Genomic DNA, 17,507 nt, shown 5'->3' with positions numbered 1-17,507 from the left:
CTGATTGCAAATTGTAGTGATCCAAATCAGAGGTAATTATGTGAAATAATTTAAGGTCATCAGCAAATAGAAGAAATTGAGCAAAATTGAAGCTTTTATTTATGTCATTTATAAATAAATTAAAAAGGATAGGTCCTAAGTGGGAGCCTTGAGGTACACCCGATGTAACTATAATTTCATTAGAGAAATAATTCTTAATACGAACTATCTGCCTTCTATCTATTAGATAATTTCGAATCCAACTAAGCAGAGGATCAGAGAAACCCAACTGTTCGATCTTATGTAACAATAACGTATGGTTGACTCTATCGAATGCCTTGCTTTTAGCTTTAAAGTTTAAGTTAATTTAGCTTCAAAGTTTAAGTTTGGTGGTTTAAAGATTCTGACAGAATCACTTTAAGATATTGCTTGCTTTTCCTTCATGATACGCCTAAAGCCCAGCTCTCAGATATGGTTTCTGTCATCAGTTACTATAGCCAAAAGTAAATTTTCGGGATGGCCAAAGTAAGCATTCCGTTGTAAAACGGGATCAACAACTTGAAGAAGCTCTACTGGTAAGTACCTTGAATATTCAATGATTTTGTAATCATGTCTAGGCCCATCTCTGAATTTGTGGTTTATTTTTGTGGCAAACCACATAGGCATATTATAACATTTGAGAATGAATGTGACAATTTCTCCCAGATTTTCAGAAGGGTTGGACACACTGATGTAGAAACGCAAAACTCGGTTTGAAGTAGTAAGCCATATTGAATGTGACGTTGGGATAGGATCACGTACCCACTACAAAGTCTTCTGAACAATGTCCTGACTTGATGACTTCTGATATCTCAAGCAAGTACAATTATTGGTGATTAAGAGTTGATAAGCTTAAGAATACGTTTGTCAACTTTTGGAATCTCACAATCAATAGGATTAAAATCAATAAGTGGTAGTCTTTCACAATCAGCTAGGGCCTTTCCAATTGGTCCGGAATATCCTATTGGGCCTGTTGTATTTTCATCTAAGTATTGGAGAAGGTGGTGGAATGGCAGTTAATGGTAATGGAAAAGACAAATACACCATTATAGAGGTATTCCCACATGTATCTTTATTTGTGGTAGCGCGCGCTTCGCTGGCATTCGTCACTTTCGCCTCGTCTCTCGGTAGTCTGCTGTTTTTGACGAAACTGCGCGACCGAATTCCACTTGAATATCAAAATTTATTTTATATGCTTGGATTTTAAATATATTATCGTAATTAAATTAAACTATACCATCTCTAAAAGTCGTATGATTAAATTGTACCAAACAGTCAAACTTTGAAATTTTGCAAAAACTACTAATTTTACTCATTTTGTATTATGTTGCGCGACCGGAAGATATGAAAAAAATGTATAATAAGTCCATTTATATTGATTTTACATACTTTTAGTAGTTAATTCATGGTATAGGAACGCAATTAAAACCATCTGGCCTGTTAAAAAAATATATGAAAAAATCAGGTTTTTCACAATTTTTGCCAACTTCGATGGCATTGCGCGACCGGAAGACAAATTAATAAAATAATAATAATTAGTGCTTTTTTTTAAGTCTATACCAATGGCAACTTTGGCGCACTATAGCGATCTGAAATATAAAAAAAAGTTTTTTTCGAACCACCCTAGTGCCCAGTGTACTCATTTGGGTACATATCTATATCTAAGTAATTCTATTTTTTTTTCAAATATTTACATTTAAAGTTTTGTTACAAATAATATATTACTAATAAATCTTCTTCTTCTTCTTAGCCTTCTATCGTCCACGTTTGGACATAGGCCTCTCCCAACTCCTTCCATCGGTCTCTATCCTGAGCAACATATTTCCAATTCGTTCCGGCTACTCTTTTAATATCATCAACCCATCTCATCTGTGGTCTTCCTCTCGGTCGTTTACTTTGGTAAGGTCTCCAATGTTGTATCGTGGCATTCCAACGTTGGTCTTTTTGTCTAACAGTGTGGCCTGCAAAGCTCCATTTAAGTTTGGCAACTTTTGTTGTTATGTCCTCGACTTTTGTTTTTGATCTTACCCAGTCGCTCCTCTTTTTATCTGACAGTCGTATACCTAACATTGCTCTTTCCATAGCTCTTTCTGTTGTAGCTAGTTTATTCATATTTGCCTTGGTTAGGGTCCAGGTTTGACACCCATATGTCATGATAGGAAGGATGCACTGGTTGAACACTTTGGTCCTCAAATATTGAGGTATTTTGCGGTTCTTAAGTATCCAACCAAGTTTTCCAAATCCTGCCCATGCTAGTCTTGCTCTCCTATTAATTTCCGCACTTTGGTTTTCTTTGTCAAGTTTCAGGATTTGGCCTAGGTAGATATATTCCTGGACTGTTTCTATCTCACTGCCATTTATAGTTATGCGTCTAGGGTCATCTGTGTTTGTCATTATTTTTGTTTTCTTCATGTTCATTTTTAGACCGACGTATTGGGAGCTGCCTGCGAGTTCCTCTATCATAATTTGCAGTTCCTCGAATGAGCTCGCTATAATCACAATGTCGTCAGCGAATCTGAGGTGATTTAGCTTCTTGCCATTAACGTTAATGCCATAGGTTGACCAATTTGTCGTTTTGAAGACGTCTTCTAGTGCTAGGTTGAAAAGCTTCGGCGTAATTACGTCTCCTTGTCTCACGCCTCTCTTAATAGGGATGGGATTTGTATTTTCGTCTAGTTGTACTATCATAGTTGCATTTTCATATATATTATGTATTAGTTGTCTATATCTCGAATCTATTCTACAATTATTAATAGCTTGTTCTATGGCCCACATCTCGATACTATCAAACGGCTTTTCATAGTCTACGAAGGCAAGAAATACGGGTAGTTGGTATTCATTTGCCTTCTCTATTTATCTATTCTTTATTATTCTACTAATAAATACCCAATGAAAAATATATTAATAATTCAAATTACATCTCGTGGGCGCTAATGGGTTAAGCACTCACACTGCCTCTACTGAACACAGCAAGTTCGGTGCGAGCTTCGTGGGTAAGAACAGAACAAGTGGGTCAAGGTGGAGGTGTAGGTCGCGGTGGATGCTACTAGTTAAGTCGCGGTCGATGTCGACAGCATATAGCAAGGAGGTCACCTGCGCTGTCAGTCGACCTAGAACCACTATCAAGTGATGTAGTTTAATGAAATTTGAATGACAAGAAGACTGTGCTTTTGCGATGTTGTGTCAGTCAAGTGATGATAGTTATAAAATGTCAGCTGTAAATAATCAGATCCTCCTTCATATTTCAAAAAATTACTGAATTTAATAACTTTACAAATTCAAAAATAAACTGAATACAAAAAATGGATTATATAAAAAGTATCAACTCAGATAGCGCAGGTAATGACAACTTGGCTTCGAACGGAACAATCACAGGGAAGCATCCTTGTAGGCCGCGCAGTAGACATCCATGTAAAACAAACTCATTTTATTTTCAAACGCATCGATGTAAACCTCCTGGATGGCATCGCGCTAAACCTTCACCGCGACTTACCCGATCTGTTCTCTTCCATTCACTATAATGTGTTTGACCCTCAAATCATTATTGACCCTCCTCGGTAAGTCACTGTTTCGGTTATAGTGCACGGACCAAACCTTTCATTTTGACGCCTGCAGACACGCTGACGTCCATCTGGACCTGTTAGGGCTATTCTGCTCTCATCTGAGAACACTATGTTCTTCCATTCCGATACAGTCTAGTCAGCATTATTCTCGCTCAAAAACCAATTGTAGCTCTACGGTGTTGTTGGAGCAGCTGTGGGGCGCGGTCTGAACGGAAAGTCCTCAAATTTTTTTCTGCAATTCTTCTTCTAATGGTACGTTCACTCACACTATCATTTCTCACCTCAAAAAGACGCGTACAAGCTTCAGGAGCGGTACAAATGCGATTTCTCAAAACATTGCTGACAATGAAGCGGCCATCCCGAATTGACTCCATCGATGTCGACCTTGATCTGGCCTGCGGGTGTATGAACCTGTCTCTCGAAATCGTCTGATAGCATCCCGTACCGTAGTTCAGCCCCTACATATAGGCTATTGATTATGTACTATAGAAAGGAACTACAACGTTAACGGGGTTTTATTATTTCATATGGTCAGTGAATCTCTATATATGAAAAAACCGCGGAGTGCTACCATTTAAAGGGGTGCGTTTTTGAGAAATGGATGAATTAGTCCCTGGGCACAGGTTACATAAGAATGAGTTCTATGCACTTTTGGTACAAACACGTCTACATAAAAATTGTTCCTGATTAAATTTTCTATCTAAATATAACTTTTTAAAATCAAAGATACTTTTTTTTACAAAAATATATTCAAAAGAAAAAGCACAAAGAAACCCAAAAGAAAGAAATTTTGGTTTTTGTCCCATAACTTTTGTCCACGGGGATATAGGTATAGACATTGCTTCACAGAAAAAAAACTTACATATTTTCTCTTTAAAATGATGTTTGGTAGAGGTCATTAGGATTTACAGTTTTTAAAATATGATTTTTCAAAGTTCGCCACTCACAGCAATTTTGGGCAATTTTCCTTGTTATTTCGCAAATATTGTTCTGTAACTTTTTTTTTCTACGTAACTTTACGTATATGCAATGGTACATGTAAGAGGAATACAAATCAATTACCTTTAAAATGGTCTACAGTATAATGTTGTACGACTTCTTTTAAAGAGGTTATCTTTTTCAAGACTTTATACTTTTAACGAGTTTTATATTTTTTACGATTATTTTTTAAATTTCCCACTATAACTTTTTTTTCTATATGGTATATATTATATAATAAAACTTTAAAAAATGGTATATTATAAAAAATTCTAGGGTTTTTTTTGAATAAGATATGCTTTTTCAAATTGTAATAAGTACTTGCAACGATTTTTGATTTTAGGATTATTTTTTAAATTCCTCATTATAACTTTTTTATGTGATTGTGTGTTATGATTGAATCTTATTTTTTATAGGTAATACTTTGGATCCATATGACTCGGCAGGGCAAACTTCAAAATATGGATTAATTCCAATATTTACTGTCAAAGCTCCTGCACCACAAGCTTTGCTTGAAAAAATAGCATGTAAATGTACCAAAGGATGTACAAAAAACTGCGGTTGTAGGAAGATAGGAATAAGTTGTTCAATATTCTGCAAAGGGTGCATGTGCATGGGTACTAATTGTGGGAACTCTAAGATAACTGAAGTGTCAGAGGAAGATATTGAAGCTAATGCTAACGAAGAGATGGACTTTGATTTTGAAAAATTTTTAAATGTCAACGTAATAATAATTTTAACTAAAGTGATGTTTTTTAAAACTAATGTTTACGAAATTTTTGGAAAAGAAATAATTTTAAATAATACAGGGAAGAAAATATCAAAGAATCACTCGGTTTCCATTATGTATTTAAATATAGATGATACACCATTTTAAATAACAGAAAGTAAGCCCTCTTTGTTGCGCAATATATAGATAGTATATTCATGTACAAAAAAAAAATTATAATGAGAAATTTCAAAAACAATCGTAAAAAAATGTAAAAAATAATATTTTCTTTATATTAGGTATTATATAATATATAATATATTATATAATAATTTTATTTTATTTTTATATTATATTATAAAAAAAATCGTTAAAAGTAATAATATAATATAAATAAAATCTTGAAAAACCATAATCTCTTTAAAAAAAGTCGTACAACGTTATACAGTAGACCATTTTAAAGGTAATTGATTTCTATTCATATTACGTGTACCATTGCATATACCTAAAGTTACGTAGAAAAAAGTTGCAGAAGAATATTTGCGAAATAACAAGGAAAATTGCCCAAAATTGCTGTGAGTGGCGAACTTTAAAAAATCATATTTCGAAAACTGTAAATCCTAATGACCTCTACAAAACATCATTTTAAAGAAAAAATATGTAAGTTTTTTTTCTGTGAAGCAATGTCTATACCTATATCCCCGTGGACAAAAGTTATGGGACAAGAAACAAAATTTCTTTCTTTTGGGTTTCTTTGTGCTTTTTCTTTTGAATATATTTTTGTAAAAAAAAGTATCTTTGACTTTAAAAGTTAGATTTAGATAGGAAATTTAACGAGGAACAATTTTTATGTAGACGTATTTGTACCAAAAGTGCATAGAACTCACCCTAATGTAACCTGTGCCCAGGGACTAATTCACCCATTTCTCAAAAACGCACCCCTTTAAATGGTAGCACTCCGCGGTTTTTTCATATATAGATGTCCATTGACCATATCAAATAATAAAACTCCGTTAACGTTGTAGTTCCTTTTAGCTATCTTATTTTGAATATAATCAATAGAATACAGCAACTTTTATTCGAGACATTTTTTCGAATTATGGATAGATGGCGCTATAATCTGAAAAAACGATTGTTGGAAATGCAAAATTGAATTAAAAAATGGAAAGTCCCCCGCTTTATGGAAAACTTAACTTAACTTTTTTTGGTTTTAGGATCTAATCTAACTAATTAGTATCTAATGAAGAAAAAAAGAGGGTACAAAATGGGCGATAGAGAGATAAAAATATTCTGTTACGCCGATGACACCGTGTTAGTAGCAGAGTGCGAAGACGACCTACAAAGATTGCTGCACGAATTCAACATTAACGCAGCAAAAGAAATTAATATGAAAATATCAGCCCAAAAAACAAAAAGCTTGGTCATAGCTAAAGAACCTATAAGATGCAAATTGGAGTTGGACAATCAAATTATACAACAAGTAATGACTTTCAAATACCTGGGAATTAATCTTCAGCCGACAACAATATCGAAGAAGAGGTAAAAGACCAAATAATTAAAACCAGTAGAACGGCCGGATACCTAAACGACACAATTTGGAAAAACAAACACCTAAGATTGGAAACAAAGGCCCAAATATATTAAGACAGTTATTAGGCCAGTTATGACTTACACGGCCGAAACAAGACCAGATACAAGCAAAACACGAAGACATCTGGAGACCAAACGAAATGAAGATCTTAAGAAGGATTGCTGGAAAAGGACTACAGGATAGGTTAAGAAGTGAGGAAATCAGACGCATATGTGGGGTAGACAATATAAATACCTGGGTAAAGAACAGAAAAGAAGAGTGGAATGAACACATAAGCAGGATGTCTGAATCAAGGATAGTAAGAATAGCCAGGGACAAGTCACCGTTAGGCAGAAGAAGTATAGGACGCCCAAGGAAAAGATGGAATGACAACTTAGGGGCAGAATGAAAGGCACCGTTCAAGAAAAACAGGCAGTACTGCCTATATAAAAGAAGAAGAAGACGAAGAAGAAGAAGAAGAAAAAGAATAAGAAGAAGAAGAAGAAGAAGAAGAAGAAGAAGAAGAAGAAGAAGAAGAAGAAGAAGGATCTAATCTATATAACCCAATAGGTCCCCATAACGCTCGATTAACTGCAAATTTAGCATACTTTCCTCCCCGACTATAAGCATCCCTTGATAAACCCCTTTTTTTTAATATCATTGTTTTATCTTCCTCAAAGGTGGTTTTCACCGTATCTTTCATAAAATTTGGTCCAAGATTGATAATTTCTGCAAATTGAAAGAAATACACGTTGGGCTATGAATTTTGCCCATGAGTGTATTTATATAGAATTCCGTGAATTTTTAGCAAGTCTTAACTCTAGTAGAAAAGTAGAATAACCTTTTTTAATATTCTCTCAGACACGTAGACTGTAGACAATAAAATTTGTAATAAAATTGAAACCAAGGTTGTATTTTATAACTTTAGTCACAGTTAAAACTTTAAACCAGGAACGTGCTTATTTCTTAGTCTGGGTGCTATAAATAGAAAAATTAATTATACCAATAGGTATAATATCATGGACCAACTATTGAATATTATATCGATAATATAGTCTGGGAGCCAGGGCTATTTCGAGGCAGACGTATACAGAGTTTCAGAGTATATTCTTATGTACACACAACGAAAAAGTCTAGGTATATTTTTAGAAAGAGACATAATGTCTTCTTTAATTGTTTTGGATAAATAATATTCGATTTGTAGTCATTAATAATATTTAATATACAAGAAAATTTGTTGAAATGTCAAAAATAATGAGAATGTAACAATAAAACACTGAAAACGTTTGTTTTTTATACTTCCACAAAATTTATTACAACGATGTGACTACAGCTGTTTCGGCAGAGTGCCTTTTTCAAGTGATTTAGATTACTATGGGTTTGCCTTTTTAAAGTCTTTAACTGAAGAGGTTGAGGAGTGGGGAGCTGTTTGTCTCCAGTTGGTCATTAAGAATTATATCTGTATTTTTCAATTTATTAATTTCCATAGATTCTAATAAAGATAGCTTATGGCCTTTATTTTGAACATGCAGAATTTGAAACTGTTCATTAAAAGAATGATTATGATCTATAAGGTGAAGTGCGTATGTAGAAGTGTCTGTTTTTCTATTGTTGAAAGCCCTTTTGTGTTCTGCTATCCGTTTGTCAAAGGTTCTACCAGTTTGACCGATGTAAGTTTTCGGACAGTCACCACCAGTTAGTTTGTAAACACCACTCTGTAGTTGTTTTCTCTTTCGGCTCTTATTGTTCTTTAATATTTGCTTAAGTTGTTATTAGTTCTGAAAGCTGGTGTTATTCCTTTCTTTATGTATCTGGCTATTTTTGTTGTTATCTTGCCAGTATATGTGATAGAGCAGAAGGTACTGAGTTCTTTCTGTGGTGATGGATAGACTAATTTCAGGGCTTTCTTATGGAGTTTTTGGTTTAAAATTTTGTTAATTGTTTGTTCGTTATACGCTCTGAGCTTCGCTGGTGTCGCTCCTAGCAGATTACTAATGCAACTTTCACCAGTAAATTTTAAATTTATTATTTAATTGTTATCGCTTAATATTTACAACGCAAAAAAGTAATTAAATTGTAATCGATTTTTAAAGATTTTGCTAATCATTTTAACGTTCTATTAATGAAATATTAATTTCTTACTTCGGATACTTTCACAATTAGCGTGTAGATGGCACTTAGATTAATTTATAATTACATATTACGAAATATTAAAAAAAATTAAATTCAGTATTTAAAACGTAAGTATATTTAAGGTAAAAATATACACCACAGCTTTGACCAACTAATATTATTTCCTATTAATGTTTTAAGACTTGTCACTACTGGTGCTTACGAATTTTTTAATTATCCCCTCTACCTACGAGTTCATAGCGTATAGCCATTGTTTACTGCTATTTGTTTAATGATGTTTTCAGTTCTATCTCGAAGTTATTTTTTGACATGGGAATTTCTGTCAATCTATGTATCATGCTATGGTAGGCTGCTAATTTGTGTTGTGTAGGATGGGATGATGAATTGTGTATAGTTGTGTCAGTATGGGTAGGTTTATGATATACGGAGAACTCATGTTTGTTGTGTAGTCTGGAAATTTTTTAAAGTTTATGGACTTATTCTGTTCGGTTTTTATTATTTTGGTAATTGTTTACATCTGTATTCTACAGATGTAAAAAATTACCAGACTACACAACAAACATGAGTTCTCCGTATATCATAAACCTACCCATACTGACACAACTATACACAATTGATCATCCCATCCTACACAACACAAATTAGCAGCCTACCATAGCATGATACATAGACTGACAGAAATTCCCATGTCAAAAAATAACCTCGAGATAGAACTGAACATCATTAAACAAATAGCAGTAAACAATGGCTATAACGAACAAACAATTAACAAAATTTTAAACCAAAAACTCCATAAGAAAGCCCTGAAATTAGTCTATCCACCACCACAGAAAGAACCCAGTACCTTCTGCTCTATCACATATACTGGCAAGATAACAACAAAAATAGCCAGATACATAAAAAAGACAGGAATAACACCAGTTTTCAGAACTAATAACAACTTAAACAAATATATGAAGAACAATAAGAGCCGAAAGAGAAAACAACTGCAGAGTGGTGTTTACAAACTAACTTGTGGTGACTGTCCAAAAACTTCGGCAAAAACCTTTGACAAACGGATAGCAGAACACAAAAAGGCTTTCAACAATAGAAAAACAGACACTTCTACATACGCACTTCACCTTCTAGATCATGATAATTCTTTTAATGAACAGTTTCAAATTCTGTATATTCAAAATAAAGGCCTTCAGCTATCTTTATTAGAATCTATGGAAACTAATAAAATGAAAAATACAGATATAGTTCTGAATGACCAACTCGAGACAAACAGCTCCCCACTCCTCAACCTCTTCAGTTAAAAACTTTAAAAAGGCAAACTCATAGTAATCTAAATCACTTGAGAAAGGCACTCTGACGAAACAGCTGTAGTCACATAGTTGTAATAAATTTTGTGGAAGTATAGAAAACAAACGTTTTCAGTGTTTTATTGTTAGATAAAATGAACTTCCATCAAGTAACGGTCGAATCCATCAATTATAATGAGAATGCCTTTAAGTGCAATTAAATGTATATTTATAATAAATAAAACTAGCCCAATCATTTGCAGCACAGTTTTAATATTCCTGACACCACTCTAATATTGCAACGCGTTTGCCTCTGAAGATAAGTGGACATCTCAATGGCCTCTGACTGTGGAGAATGGCTTCATGGAGATGATTTCTTACAGTAGCACAGCCTATGGTTAACTGATGTGCCTGCTGCACATCGCTAATCAATTCAGATGGTGTAATTGTTGGTTATCTTCTAGCAGTTAACACTAAAATCGATATTAAGCTGCAGTTATAACGCGCTCACGTCCTGGATGGCGTTCGCCTGGACATCCAGTGTCACAAAAATGCCACCACAATCGGCTAATAAGACTTTGGGAGACTCCCTCCCATGCGCTCAGCTACATTAGTGACCCGCTTGTCACCTTGAAGAACACTTAGAGCTCTATTCATCTCATTTAAAGTTAAATGACGTCGATCCATGATAAAAAAACAATATTTTCAATACATTATTAACTAAACAAGAACTTATAGTAATATTACGAACAAAATCGAAACTACCAGAATATTTACTGTTATACAAACTATAGTTTTTCCCCTGCTGTTAAAAACGTTGTCAAATATTCGTTATCAATTTTGACTTTTTATTTAACTCACAAAAATATACAGGATGAGCAACTGTACAAATTCCATTGAAATTAAACGACCACATGAATTTATTTTTACTAATTTTATTATGTTATAAAAATATCCCTAGACTTCTCCCATGTGTGTATTTTTACATTTTTACGTTATTAGTTTTGTTTTGACATTTGCAATAAGAAATACACGAGACTCCCTTGAGTGAGAGGATTGCTAGTCCCCTACCAGGCGCGTCCCCGGGAGGCGGATAGGAGAGTGTCTCCCAGATATGGGTGATACCGAGGAAATAAAATACTCGGCGCGGACCAAAACTAGCAATATTACGAATAGCTTCTGGCCCAGAGAGGGCGGCTGAATATTCGGTCCTCCAAAAGAGGGTTGTGACGTCAAACGTTAGCAACCGGGCTCACATAAAAAAACTCAAGAACTGAAAAAGCGAAGGACAAAATAAAAAAAGAAAACAATATCAATCTACACCTCTGAAGGGAGCCCCATCGGACTCGAGGGAGGAGCAGTTTTGCTTTATGTGAAAGAAGTCCAGTTTCAAAACTCAGCCAAACAACAAGAAAGAAATGCCAGAGAAAACTCGCACGCTAAAAGATAGCGGAGTTTAAACGAATGAAATTGGATATAGTGATAAATGACCGAAAAGGAAACGGTACCGAGAAAATAGGAGAAGTTATTCACTGTTGAAGCGGAATAGATAAGAAAGAAAGGGCAAAAGCAGGAATTGCAATTATACTGAAAAAGAAATGGAAACACGCCATCGAAAACTGGGAACCAATAAATGAAAAAATTGTCAAATTTAACCTAAAATATATGGAAGACACATCTCAGTAGCAGTATACGGTCCAACAGAAGACAGCTCAATTAAAGAAAAATAACAATAATTCATAGAACTGTAAGAAGAAATCGAAACGGGAAAGAAGAATCAAGAAATAATTTATGCCAGTGACCTGAATGGAAGAACAGGAAGAAAAAAAATGACAGAACAGTAGGTAGATTACTCAGTATTCCTTACACTACCTACGGGAGGCAAGTATGCCAAATTTGTAGTTACTTGAGCGTTATGGGGACCTATTGGGTTGTGAAGATTAGGTCCTAAAACCAAAAAAAGTTTAGTTTTCCATTTCTTAATTTAATTTTTCATTTCCAAAAATTGTTTTTTCCGATTATAGCGTCATCTATCCATAATTCGAAAAAATGTCTCTAATAAAATTTGGCTAAAATGGTGGCTTCTATTTATGGTTTTAAAGTAATTCCCCACCCCACTTCCGTGGGTGGTCGTGTTTGATGTCATTCGATAGATTTTTAAATATATTAAACAGGTATTTTTCAATTTTTTGATCTATGTTCATTTCGCGAAAAATCGCGGTTAAAATTTAAAAGTTACCCCCCCCCCCCTCTCCGTGTGGGGTCGTGTTTGGTATCATTAGATAGATTTTTGAAAAATGTTGAACACGTTTTTCAGTTTTTCGATCTGGTGTTTATTTCGCGAAATATTCGCTTATTTTGTGAAACTTTGAGACTCACTCATTTCCTTACGTCCCGCTCAAATCTTCAAATTTTTGAAACATACACTATTCTGCATGTACTTAACTTATCTTAATCTGACGATGTCGAGTTTTTCTAAGGATAGATTTTTTTTCGGGTATTCCTTAACAAACTCCCCTGTATTAAGAGTCGGTATAGAGTAGGGGTACATTTACAGGGTACAAATTTTCTCCCCATGTGATTTTTTGACGCGCACGAGTAACTGCAAAATCCCCGCTTGGGCTCCCCTACCATTATATTTATTTCAAAATAAAATGCATTCTGTTTTAACCTTACATAATTATTAGCTATTTAAAGTATACAAAAATAGAACAAATTCAAATAAACAATTACAAGAATAAACACTGACTTTCCACAAATTTTTGTTAATAATAATCGACAGCCTACGTGAGAGATAAAACTCTAATTATCTATTCAAACAAACATTTCCAGGCAGATATAAAAATAGCCTAAATGTCTACTAATAATTAAGTAAATCCTACCTGATGAATAAAGCTTTATGTGTATGTTTAAACTATAAATAAATTTTCCATATGCTTGTTGAACTCGTAGCCCCCCACCAAACTGGTAAAGCCTCGGTCACCAGATAACGATAAGAAATCGAAGAAAAACAATTAAACGACGCTTTGTTTTCACCCATCACAAAATATCCAGTAAGGCAGCTTTTTACGAACGTATCACATCCACTGACAGTAAGTCCAAAAGCGTAAACAAACACGCTAACGCAGATAATATATAGCGGCATAGTTTCGAGTGAAGTGACTTAGCTAGAACTTGCATAAATGTATTCCAAATTACAGGACACTAGTCTGAACAGTTCAAAAAAGTGTGAGTGTGAAAACAACAATTTGTGCTCAGTCAAAAGTATGAAGAAATTCTTTGATAACAAGAAGCAGAAGAAAGAAACCAATTTGAACAACAATGTCAACCAGAAATATCAGCCCGTCAAAACGATAAAAACGATAGGTCAGTTATTTTCTATATTTGTATGTAAACCTTATGTAAATTGTACATCTATACCCTCGTGTTGGGTGCAAACCATGGCAATTTAAAAAAAAACTAAAAGGTCGTTTGTTTAACAAATTTGGTCTGATTCTAACCAATGATATGCACCAGAGAAATAAGGCAAAAATATACCATGTTCGGGACACTAGAGCAGCCAGGTTGCAAATGGGTTTTTTGGGTACTATATAGGGTGAGGCAGATAAAGGGCCTATTAGAAATATCTCGAGAACTAAAGTAAAGAAAATTATGAAAATTGGAATATAGGGGTTTTAAGCTGTGAACTATTTAATGAAAATATTTTGGTCTCTTTGCTACTTCCGGTTATACCGGAAGTTGATTGTAACTTCGTTTTTTTAAATGGGACACCCTATATATTTTTACGTTTTTGGATTCTCCTCGATTTCTTATTTCTTAAAATATAAGGTTTTGTAATATTATACAGGGTAGATTAAAAGATAATTACGTTTTTTTATTAATTTCGTAGCAAAATTCACACCTTGTAGATTTGTAGTAGTTTTACATCAAAATCCCTTTATATGTTCAAATGATTTTTAATATGGTCTACTATTGTTACCAATCATTAGTATAGCTAAATTTTGAATTTTAGTATACAGGGTGGGTCGAAACTCGGAATGTGTATTTTCTGAGTTTTCTTAAATGGAACACACTATATTTTAGTATTGTAATGAAATGGCATTTTATGGTACTTTTTAATTTCTTAAGTTATAGCACATTTTTTATTTTTGAAATTTTAGTCTTATTTTGCACTTTCCGAAACAAAAAAGGATCGGACCAAAATTTAAAAAGTGCTCTTTTAAACCTTGGCTCATCTACAAAAAGAAGAATATTATAAATAAGATATTTAATTACCCTATTTTTACCTGTAGCGATTTAAACGAAAAAACTGCCATTTTGACCCATATTTGTTAATAACTAAGTTTCTCGTCCGAACTGTGACATGCATTTTTGTATTTATAATGTATCCAAGGTATAGCACCCAAAAAATCCATTTGCAACCTGGCTGCTCAAGTGTCCCGACAAAAACCTTATTTCTCGGGACTAACATAAAAGATCCAGATAATATAAAGCACAAAATATAATTTAATTTTGCTTTATAGTCTAAGAGCTAGTGAACCCTCCGACTAACGGTCGTCCTGTAAGGCTAAAAATTTTTCTAGTGATAATTCATAGCACACCAAGGCTAAAAACCATGACCTGGCAGGCCTCAGCGGTGCACGTGTATCACGTGTACACCAGGTGAATCGAAAAGTGCAAATTTAGGGGGTAAAATAAAGTTTCTCCTGTAAGGTTTAAATGTAAGTATGTGTTTGAGTAAGTCATTTAGAAGAAATGTGTACAATGACAGGCGATTCTGAAGAGCATAAGACCTTGCCAGGCGAGGGGAAAGATTAGGTTTTTCCTAAAATTATTCTTTTTGCATCGAGCAAATTTTTTTAGGTTTTTTGAATCATTTCAAACAGAAAACGTCTTTAGTGATTTTTCTCTTAAGTTAATAGTTTTTGTTATATGAGCGATTGAAAATTTTGAAAATTGAGAAATCGGCCATTTTTAACCCTAAATCGGACATTTATCTAAAAATTTTAATGTTTCCAAGGTACGTAGATATTCTTTAAACATTGATTGATGAAATCCCGAAGAGTTTTTTGCAATAGAATATCGAAAACCCCTTTGTTTTTTTAATTGCTAATCAAGCGTGTGCGACACTGTAGTATAAGTGAGGACGTTTGAGTTTGCATAAATTCATTATCTCGAGAATGGGCAAATTTCAAGAGAAATCCTCAGACAGGTCGATTTTTATTTTTGAATTAGGACTTTTTGGCATATATATAATACTAGTGACGTCATCCATCTGGGCGTGATGACGTAATCGATGGTTTTTTTAAATAAGAGTAGGGGTTGTGTGATAGCTCATTTGAAAGGTTATTTAATTCTCTATTCAGTAATATAAACATTAACATAATTATTTATACAGGGTGTACAAAAAAAATTTTCTTCTATTTGTCAAATTTGATCCAAGTTAATTTAATAAAAAAAAAGTTTTTGTACACCCTGTATAAATAATTATGTTAATGTTTATATTAGTGAATAGAAAATTCAATAACCTTTCAAATGAGCTATCACACAACCCCTACTCTCATTTAAAAAAATCATCGATTACGTCATCACACTCAGATGGATGACGTCACTAGTATTATATATATATATATATATATATATATATATATATATATATATATGCCAAAAAGTCCTAATTTAAAAATAAAAATCGACCTGTCTGAGGATTTCTCTTGAAATTTGCCCATTCTTGAGATAATGAATTTATGCAAACTCAAACGTCCTCACTTATACTACAGTGTCGCACCTGCTTGATTAGCAATTAAAAAACAAAGGGGTTTTCGATATTTTATTGCAGAAAACTCTTCGGGATTTCATCAATCAATGTTTAAAGAATATCTACGTATCTTGGCAACATTGAAATTTGTAGATAAATGTCCGATTTAGGGTTAAAAATGGCCGATTTCGCAATTTTCAAAATTTTCAATCGCTTATATAACAAAAACTATTAACTTAAGAGAAAAATCACTAAAGACGTTTTCTGTTTGGAATGATTCAAAAAACCTAAAAAAAAATTTGTTCGATGCAAAAAGAATAATTTTAGGAAAAACCCCCAATCTTTCCCCTCGCCTGGCAAGGTCTTATGCTCTTCAGAATCGCCTGTCATTGTACACATTTCTTCTGAATGACTTACTCAAACACATACTTAAATTTAAACCTTACAGGAGAAAGTTTATTTTACCCCCTAAATTTGCACTTTTCGATTCACCTGGTAGATACACGTGCACCACTGAGGCCTGCCAGGTCATGGTTTTTAGCCTTGGTGTGCTATGAATTATCACTAGAAAAATTTCTAGCCTTACAGGACGACCGTTAGTCGGAGGATTCACTAGCTCTTAGACTATTAGATCATAATCATAATAATTATTATCCATTGGAGTTCATTAATTTGCATCATCATCATCATCATCATCATCATGGCATCCACACTCTTGGCGGAGTGATTGCCGCCCTCGTTGGGCTCTTCCGATTCGTTTGTCGCGGTGAATCAATCCGCATTAATATTTTGGTTTTACAATTCTGACGATGTCTTCTCCTTTCAGAAGTCCTCTTACTTCGTGGTTCATGAGTTTTCTAAATTCATTATTACCTAAGTTTTTTCCTCCCTAGGATACTCAATCTTTCTTCCTCTTTCTGGGTCAGACACATTACTTCAACTTCAGCACCATATATGTGATTACTGGTCTAATTGCTGCTTTGTAAATTTTCAGTTTAGTATTCTGAGTAAGCTTCTTATCTTTGAGGAAGTTATTGTATTTCCAGTAGGCTCTGTTTCCTACCTGGATTCTGTCACTGATTACGACACTTCTGTCATTAGTTCCATTAACTGAGACTCCAAGATATTTAAAGTGCTCTACCTTTTCAAACTAATATTCACCAATATTTAAACTTGTCACATTAATTTGCACACTTTATGAAAATAAATTCTATGTTGTATAAGGTACATTCCATGTCAAATCACTCAAGCAAAAAATTTTGGATTTCCGATTTGTCTGAAAATTGGTATACAGCTTCTACGGGCCGTAAAAATAAGATATTTAAGATCAAAAAATATTCTTCTTCTTTTTTTCTCAAAATGATTTTATGCGATTTTACAGTGATTTGGTGTTTATTTAAACAAATTTGCATTTTCTATCGTAAAGTATCAATGAAAAACATAATATTTTAATAGAAGGGACTTAAAAATGCCATTATATGGCATTATAATAAGT

General features: G+C 33.8%; 2 protein-coding genes across 3 annotated transcripts in view; one reads left to right on the top strand and one right to left on the bottom strand.

Moving 5' to 3' along the window:
• LOC126880020 (biotin--protein ligase) overlaps nucleotides 1-17,507 on the bottom strand; it is a 223,977-nt gene that overhangs the window by 120,965 nt on the left and 85,505 nt on the right. Inside the window, exon 1 of one of the 2 annotated variants that reach the window (XM_050643544.1) lies at nucleotides 13,137-13,290. The exons of the other annotated variant lie outside the window; for it this stretch is intronic. The gene's annotated coding sequence lies outside the window, so the exon portion shown is untranslated. Of the gene's footprint in view, nucleotides 1-13,136; nucleotides 13,291-17,507 lie in introns of those variants that run through there. 2 annotated transcript variants of the gene reach the window in all.
• Nucleotides 13,341-17,507, top strand: part of LOC126880026 (microtubule-associated proteins 1A/1B light chain 3C-like) — an 84,810-nt gene continuing 80,643 nt past the window's right edge. The window contains exon 1 of the mRNA XM_050643554.1: nucleotides 13,341-13,620. Coding sequence (XP_050499511.1) covers nucleotides 13,437-13,620 — 184 coding nt within the window. The 5' untranslated portion in view covers nucleotides 13,341-13,436. The remainder of the gene's footprint in view (nucleotides 13,621-17,507) is intronic.

Source organism: Diabrotica virgifera, chromosome 2 (assembly GCF_917563875.1).
Source record: "Diabrotica virgifera virgifera chromosome 2, PGI_DIABVI_V3a".
NCBI classification, from domain to species: Eukaryota; Metazoa; Arthropoda; class Insecta; order Coleoptera; family Chrysomelidae; genus Diabrotica; species Diabrotica virgifera.
This window is presented reverse-complemented; position numbering and strand designations above follow the sequence as displayed.